This window comes from Parasteatoda tepidariorum, chromosome X2 (genome assembly GCF_043381705.1).
Source record: "Parasteatoda tepidariorum isolate YZ-2023 chromosome X2, CAS_Ptep_4.0, whole genome shotgun sequence".
Lineage (NCBI taxonomy): Eukaryota > Metazoa > Arthropoda > Arachnida > Araneae > Theridiidae > Parasteatoda > Parasteatoda tepidariorum.
The window spans coordinates 54707639-54717126 of record NC_092215.1 but is presented as its reverse complement, the minus strand read 5'-3'; the positions used below and the strand labels follow the sequence as shown (position 1 = coordinate 54717126).

The 9488-nt window shown below is 28.2% G+C and overlaps 1 protein-coding gene across 1 annotated transcript in view; it reads left to right on the top strand.

Moving 5' to 3' along the window:
* The window catches only part of LOC107443696 (protein snail homolog Sna), an 18357-nt gene extending 9392 nt beyond the window's left edge, over positions 1 to 8965 (top strand). The window contains exon 2 of the mRNA XM_016057646.4: positions 3602 to 8965. Coding sequence (XP_015913132.2) covers positions 3602 to 4635 — 1034 coding nt within the window. The 3' untranslated portion in view covers positions 4636 to 8965. The remainder of the gene's footprint in view (positions 1 to 3601) is intronic.
* Positions 8966 to 9488: the final 523 nt, after the last annotated feature.

The window sequence follows — 9488 nt, the reverse complement described above, 5'->3', positions numbered from 1 at the left end:
GATGATATAGGTCTTATTTATCTTTCTCTCATATATATTTATATATATATTTACATATATTTATATATATATATGCATGTTTCTTTTCCATTTCATTCCATATTTTAAAAATGTAAACACTAACTATATTTTCAATTTAGATACCAAAATATTAAATAAACTGGCATCATTTCATTTTTTTCCGAAGATTTTGGTAGAAATTCTATTTAATTCTGCCAATTCTTTATAAATTCGGGTTTTCTGGATAAAATGGGCTAATCATCTTTTGGTAAATCTATAATATTATATAATAAATTAAATTTAGTCTTGTGGTTTTAATATTAATTAATAGTTTAATTTTGCTGCCACTAGAAAACTATTTTAATTCATAATTTAATCCACTAGAAAAAATGGAACAATGTGCTTTTCTCATAAAGGCATATTGTTCGCATTATTTTATTTTTCATGGATTGATTTTTTAAAAACGTTTTTAATCGTTTTGAGATTAGTATAGCATGTTTTCTAGTTATCTTTCATAATGAGTTTTCAATTAAATCAGTGCACTTTAAAAGAATTTCATTACCAATTTAAATGGCATAGAAATAAAATGGTGTGCTTTTGTTCCTGTCCTTTTTCACTTCATGCTTTCATTTAATAAATATATAAATAATTAATGTTATTTGAATGTATTAAATAAAGAAAGAGCAGCTTATCCAGTGAGAGAAAAGGTTTTTATTTCACACTAATACTTCCAAATGCATTCATTTCTTACATTCATCCGGACGTTAATGAATCAGGAGGATTTAAATGAATAATTTCACAGATTTGCGCTCAATCAATGTTGGTTCAAAGTGCAACAAAATAGCTTTTAATTTGATTTAAGTAGAAGTCAGTTAGAAAAAATTAATTATTATTGCTCTCCCACAAACTAAAGAGATAGTTTGGCTTATCTCCCTGAGCATGCATCTATGACTATTTCGAAGAAGTTTATAGAGTCATTGCAAATTGTTCTTCAGCATGCACCCTTTAACTACAATCAAATTTCCGTAGTTTCAGAAAATATTTTTCCCAGAGGCAGTAAAGGTAATGTATTATCATTTAAATATTAATATCTCCTTCAGCATGTATATATGACGGTTTCGAAGAAGCATAAAAGTCATTGCAAATTGTTTCTCGGCATGCACCCTTTAAATACAATGAAATTTCCGTAGTTTCAGAAAATATTTTTCCTATAGGCAAAGGTAATGTATTATTATTTTAATAATAATATCTCCCTGAGCTAGCATACATGACCGTTTCGAGGAAGTTAATGGAGTCATTGCAAACTGTTCCTAGGTATGCATCCTTTAACTACAATAAAGTTTCTGTAGTTTCAGAAAATATTTTTCATAGAGGAAGCAAAGGTAATGTATTAATATTTCAATAAACAAAAATGTCAACCATTTCCCATCAATGATTTAAACAAATGTACAAAAGGTCAGGTAGACATAAATGGTTATGAGTTTAAGTTCTAGTAAAAATTCTATTTGCTTTAAAAGTTTCTATTTTGGTTCCCTACATCTAGAAAATTGACCTCTAGAACACAAGAAATCTGCCAATTCTGAAGTATCTCTTGAATATCACACCTGCTATGTAAAAGATAAGAAGTGATGATCTTGTTTTATGAACGACATAAGCAATCTACGCCGACATATGTCACTTTACGTCATAGAAGCTATTTTTATCTCATTAATAATTTTGATACAAAATGTAAGAATATTTCCCTAAGAGGTCTCGCTATCTTTACTTTAAATTTTGGATTCTCATTTTTTCTATGGTATTTGGTCTTTACAAACTTTCGATGATAGAGTATCCGTTCGACAGTGTCAAAAAATATTGTAAAATAAAGACGTTGTTTTATTAAATTAGAAGCAGTGAATAAATTTTTTTCCAACTTTTAGGATTTTTTTAAACAATGTAAAGCAATGAAATTATACAGTTAGTCATGTTCAATATGTCTGTGTCTAGTTTTATTTCAAATTGAAAATTTCTAATGTAAATAACGCAAATTCCTTTTAGAAATCTAAAAAGAGAAACACGTTCTCTTTTAAGATTAAAAATAATAGTTTATAATGCTAACTATCTTTCAAAAATTATGGTTGTAAAATTGTATGTTTCAGTCAAGAAACCAATTAAAATTTTAGAACAATCCCAACAACGTTTTTTTTTTTTTAATCTATGTATTTATCATGTTTCAAAGGATTACACTGGTCAAAACAAAATTAGGTTAGTTTTTTGCAAATGATATCAATTTTCGTTTCTTTTTAGTTCAATCAACATTTGTTTCCAGATTTCTGATAAATGACTTTAATTTTGCGTGATTTACGTTTCAGAAGCATCCAAATTGGTTCTTCTCAATTTATCATTGATTGCCGAATTGATTTATGATATAATTTTAATCGGTTTTCATCAGTTTAAATAGTAATCAAAGCAAATTTTTAAAAAAATCGTAAAACAGACAAATGTTTACTACCATTAAAATCCTTCCAAACGATAGTGCAAATTGATAGTCAGTTTTATGATAGCACTAGTATCGTCAACAAAGTCACATATCTTGGTCTTCACCATCAATAGAGATTTAAACTGAAATAACCGCTAAAATCATTGCAAAAGCCTTTTAATAAATTAAACTGTATAACAGGTGCCTACTCAAAAATGTCTCTTTAAAACAAACGTTAACTTACATACGATCAATAATCACATATGCATCTCCAGCAATCATAAATAGATCACAAACTTAGCACATATTCCAAAATAAAATGCTTAGAAGAATAAAACAGACCTTATTATAGAAGAAACAAAGCCATACACACTGATTTCAAATTAAAAACTTTAACTGAAACACTCATGACCTTAAATGCTAATATGTCTATCTATCTATCTATCTATCTATCTATCTATCTATCTATATATATATATATCTATCTATCTANATACAATACATTTATATATAATATATATATATATATTTGCTTCAGCCACAATGACTCCTGCTTAAAATTTAATAAAAAAAAATTTTTTTTTTTCATTTCAATTTTCTTTTGACTGAATCGCGATATTGTGACTACTCAGACCTGATAATAATTTAAATGGTTTTATTCGGTTCTAAAAATGATCATTTTCTTGTTTTTAAAACTAGACGGAAATTTTGTAACTTTAAACTTAAATTGGATACCATAATTTAGTTCTTGATACTACAGTCACTGTAACAAGTTTCACAATTCTTTTCTTGAATTAATCATAGGTTTTTAAAATACCCTTCTACATTCGAAATATATAAAAGAGCTTTATTTTTTACCTAAGCATAACTACTAACTTTTCCGCTTAATTGTAATATATTATTAAAACTAATTTATATACAATACATTATTTTGTGCTTAATTGTTTTCTCAAACTTTTAGTTTAACTGAGATGCAAATACTTTAAATTAATAGACCTACCTCTGGGAATCCTAGTGAAGATGGTGTTCTTTTAAGTTACAATATATATATTTCTCAAAAAAAAAAACAAAAAAAATGAACTAAATTTTGAACGCTGATGATTTCGGAAACTATTATCTAAAGATTGTTTTTGTAAATTTCAGAGTCTACAAGACCATATGATTTGAGTGTTAAAACAAAATTTGCAGAAATCGAAAGAAGTCCTTCACCAGAAACGCCTCCTTATCCTGGTGTGATTGAATTCTCCCCAAAAATTGTAACATCTAATATGACTCCGTCAATTGGAATTGCGATGATAGAAAGATCTTCACCCAATCATCCTCTAAAACCATCTCTGGAAGCATTAAATTTTCGTTCCTCATCGGACATTGGTGTAACTGCTCAATCTTGGCAAAGATCACTGTATCCACCAACTTTTATGGCTTATCCTATTCCATTCATGCCTCGACCAGCAACAGATTTCGTTAGTCCACCATCAGTGCCACCTTGGAGAAGTGGTCTTCTTGGTGGAGGAGCAGCTCCTTCCCTCGTATCAGCACCACGAATCCAAATGACAGAAGGTTTTTATGAAAAATCCCATATGGATTCTCCATCTTATAATACTAATATATGGCCTCAAAACGAAGAATCTGTATCTATACCAGAGAGTGGAGAATTAAGTAAGGAATTAGCTGGTAATAAATATAGTTCAACGGGAGCTGCCCGTTATTTCTGTTCCGCATGTAGTAAAAACTATGCTACCTATAGCGGTTTATCCAGGCATAAACAGTTTCATTGCATTACATTAGAAAAAAAAGCATTTAATTGCAAATATTGCGATAAAATTTATGTCTCTTTAGGAGCATTGAAAATGCATATACGCACTCATACCTTACCGTGTAAGTGTAATTTGTGTGGAAAAGCATTTTCAAGACCATGGCTACTTCAGGGTCATATAAGAACTCATACAGGAGAAAAACCTTTTGCATGTCCTCATTGTAGTCGAGCATTTGCTGATCGCTCCAACCTACGCGCCCATCTACAAACTCATTCTGATGTGAAAAAATATAGTTGCAATGCCTGTAGTAAGACTTTTTCAAGGATGTCTCTCTTATTAAAGCATAATGATGGAGGATGTGGAGCGCAACAGAGATCTAATCTCCCATTTGTAACTATAGGATCAATAGTTCTCACTTGATTCTGTCATATCTCTCTGGCTCAAAATTTTATAAAAAGTGGTGGCAAGACAAATTATTTTCACTTCTTTCACAGATAATAGAGCCGGTTTTAAGTGCTTCTTAAAACATTCTATAAATATTAGGAAAATAATCCCATATGATCATAAATATCAAATGACAATCGAAATTTTTAAAATTTAAACTTGGAATAAATGATTTAAATATAAAAATTTTGCCTAAGGGTGATCGTAAGTATACATGCTAATAGTAAAATAATTTTGCTGCCACTTTTTGTATTTTGTGCAGAATCAATGTGAGTCAAGATGTGTGAAACATGTTAATGACATAAATAACTGTCGCTGGCACGACAATACCCCGCTCAATTGTCCGCATGAAAAGTGGACACCTTGAGAAGAGTGCATCACAAAGTAAGTTCACTTAACACTAGACTGAAACTTAGTATATACCTAAATTGCCCAAAAGCAGTCAAAATTACTGGATTGGATTGTAAAAGAATAACTAATGTATAAGGAAATTTGTTTAAAATTAATTTTTAATATTTTTTTTTATATTATTTACAGTTCTATAACAAGTTATTAGTAAATATTAACAATAAAAAAATTATATGTTCGACAAAAAGTCACAAAATTCCAAGAAATTGTGCCATTATATACATCATTGTTTTTCTAATTGAAATGAAAAAGCAGTCAAAATGACTTCCTTGGGCAATCTAGTGTTAAGAGCATTTCTTCCTCTTCAGAAGATTTCGTTAAAATGACAGCTCGAGTGCTTAAAAATTACGATTTAATTTGAAGACAGTTCTGTATACTACAATAATATTTACATATGGAACTGAGATTCATGGCTTTTTAAAAGCTAAATTGGTAGGTAACAGAAGGAAATATATACAGATAAATATATACTTTCCTCATATTCATATATTGTTTATTGCTGGATATTAATGGGTTAAGTCAAATGTTTAATGTTTATGGCGAAACACTGACTACCATTAATATTTGTGAATAAATAGATTCCGAAAAAGTGTACATCAATTTATCAAGAGTTAAATCAACACCATTATCTCCCATAAATCTATTGTTGTTTGTTGATGTCATCTGAGCAACAGCTTGTTTGCCTTCATCGACAAAAAATATGACTACTTCGTGGTGTTGTGTTCATCCTTATTAGTTTGAATTTATTTTAGATGCTCTTATGTGAATTGATTAAATAGTCTAATGCGTCGCACTCTTCTCACATTCCCTAAATAGCGGCGCTGATATCTGACATGTCCACATTTCATTAGGGCAGCTCTTATAACTAAAAAAGATTGTATTTCCAAAGAGTATATAAAATATTTTTATTTTGAAATTAAGTGTTTGTTCTAGATGTTTGTCTACAATTTTTATTATTATTATAGCTCTTAATTCTTTTCTTTAAAATTGAGATACTTCTTGAAAAGCTGTATCAAATTGACAATTTATATATGCTTAAGAACTGTTTTAACTATTTCAAGAAAATAATTTTGTGCTTCCTTTTAGTGTGCCAAATTTGATGACATTTTGTGATATACTGTTCTCTCATTAGCTTGTTAAAAATATTTTCGATATTAAATCAAAAATACCATTATAAATCAACGAAAGATTTCTATAAGGTTTTCGAAATGAAAAACACGTCTTTCATTATTGAAGTATCTTGTTTTCTATTACATAATGTTTCCATGAACTTTTTTCCAATAAATCCTCATTCTTAAATTTTGACAATTGTGAGTGTTGTAATATGTTAATAATAAAAGAGATACATTTTGTTAAGTTGTTATGACACTTTATTATACTAAAAAGTTAGACAACACTACAAAATATTCAATTGGTCAAAGCATAAATACTTGATCACTTTCATCTTCTTCTATACTTTGATATTTCTTATGTTTCTTTAAAATGCTGCATTTTCGCAGCTGTAGTCACAACGTCTTATTAAAACCAAAAAAAAAAAAAAANAAAAAAAAAAAAAAAAAAAAAAAGTGGTGGCAGAATTCAGACATAAATTTTTGACTGAAACAATATATTTAGATTACTATCTTTAGTAATGATATTTAGTTCCTAAACAGGTTATTGACTACATAAAGTGGCATTAAATTATTTTTAAAAACTTTAAAGATAAATTATCTTTTTAATGGAATACCACGTCCCTCGGAATGAATTCAGTTATTGCTACCAATATTTTGAAATAAGTTCCTAACAGGAAACAAGGTTCATAAATAATCTGAAAATAAACTAACTATACAAAATAATCTAAAAAGATAAATAATTTAAAAAAACAACTTTTTGAAAAAGAGACTTAAAAAGAGATAATACGACTTAAATCGTGATGAAATCGAGATGTTTTTCGCCGAATATTATGAAAAAAAGAGCAAATTATTAATCAGTCGTTTCATTTGATCGATTTGGTACCAGTAGGTTTTGAACTGCATCATAAAAAAAATTTTCGCGCATTTCCGATTATAATTATTCCATAAGATTCAATATTTACGAATTTGTGTTAAAATTCTTAATGAATTGAAATTCGATATAAATATCACAAATCTTTATTGAAGTGAAAAGAATCAAATGATGAAAAATAATGAAATTAGAATAATACATATTTCAAAGAGTGCAGTTATAATTCCGGTGGCATTCCTTGGAAATTTTACTGAATCGGATAAAAACTAAATGAACTTACGTTCATTTTTACAAAATGAATTATTTTTTTAGGAATTCCATCAAAAAGCTAGAAATGTATACTTTTCTAAAACTTTTATCATAAAAACTGGGTTCTTTCATTATTGACCCAAGTGTTTACATGTAACTCTTCTAACATCTAACTCTTTCAAAATTGCTCGTTATATTACCAGCAAATGACTGATCATTTGATTTTTAAATATATTTTTAGGTAATGTGTAATACATTTTACTAGAAATAACTGTTTATCTATAAAACAAAAGTTTTATCGGAAATGTTTATTTAGAATAAGACAGCACAAATAACTGGATAAAAATACCAAGTATAGATTTGAAAAGATAATTACTTCACAAAATAAAATTTTATTTATTTTGTGAACAATAGATAATTTGAATAGTTAAAATTATTTTTTAAAGAAAGGAAAATATAAATACGAAACTATAAATTTCAGATTCCGGCAAATAATGAAATTCCATGGATTGCGAATTATTATTATTTTTTTTTCTTGGAAAGTTTGGCACCTAACCAATCACAGGCGATGTAACTCTCTACCAATGTTAGACAATTAAATAGAGAGATAAGGAAGAAATTTTACAAGTACCAATCTAAGTATATATAAATACATGTGTCTTTACTTGAGAAAATGAATGATAATTTTTTGAAGTGACATTTCGTAGTTATAAAGTTTATACGTTGACAGTGCAAGACCATGTCTTGTCTTGTTGTCCTGATTTTCTTAGATTGTAATTGGGGAAATCCCTAACCTACATTTAAGATTTATGACGTACTCAATCCTGACAGTCGACCAAAATAAAGGTTTTGTAAGGTTACTCGTTCATTATTTATTGCCAAATTGACTTGAATCGTTCTTCCACTCCGAAACTATGACTTGGAGCCTTCCTCCTCTAGAGGAATAGAAAGACTTAAACAAAATAAATGAGTGTATCATAGTTACTTTGACTAAAATAAGAACTAAATTTTTTCAAAAACATTAGTTATATCCTTCCTCGCTTCAATTATTATTATTTTAAAGAGGAAATGAATTTCTTTATAATTAAATATTGCAAAATGTTTGCATTTATTTGCAAAAAAAAAGGTAAATGTAACTGTTCTAGTCAGCTTAAAAAACCAATTTTGTGCCATATGCAAAAAAGTACTGCCAAATGTATTAAAAGTTAAAGTATGTCTCCTTATATCCGTCAAAATGTCTCTTTAATAGAAGCAATTAAGCGGATCTGTAAATATAAATACAGTAATTCATGTTATTTCATTTATTTAAATATTAGCTACAAATGCCTCTTAAGCTTTTCTTTTAATATTTGTTTAGAATTATTATTATTTGTTTAGAATTATATAAATTCTCATTATTATGGAACGTATAAAGAAGTTTGTTGTAGATTTGTTTCAAACATATTGTGGATATTTTCTGTTGCAAAATTTATTGTTAATAGAATTGTAGTATGTAATGACATTAAAGTAATTTCACCGGTGAAGTATTCTGCATGAGCTTTTGTCTGGCTTATGTAAGTATGTAATTGTTTATTAATAAAAACAAAATACAATGAAGTTACTGTTTATGATCATTCATAATTGTTATGTATCACACGTTGCAGCTGAATAAAAAAGATAAAATGGATGATTTTGTGTCATTTATGTTTATTTCCTCAACACTGTCTCTTAACGCCAACAATGGTGGCAACTACTTAACATCAAGGAGGTGTAAGTGATTCACAACACCATTCGTTTACACTTCTTTGTGTGAAATTGTTATCCTGTGAACACTAAAATATATTATGAGGCCACAATAGGCATTACAGATTTCCTAGCTTTTAAAATTACTTAAACTTGTTTTTTTTTAATCATTATTAATCGAATATATTTAAATTAAATCAATTAGTTAATTTTTTTAAAAAAAGCGAACATAAAATATCTTATTCTTTTCTGATCAGTCAATGCTATTTTATTTCAATACTAATGCGGACTCATTATTTCAGTCTCGCGCCTAATCGAAAACAAAAATTTGCTTATAACTCTTAATTATTCATTTCTTACCTCCAATATGTTTCTGTTACATGGTTATACTAATTCTCACAGTCTTGTTGGCGATTCGCGATAGCCAAAGAATTTTCAGATTGGCTTTATTTTTTTTCTATTTTATT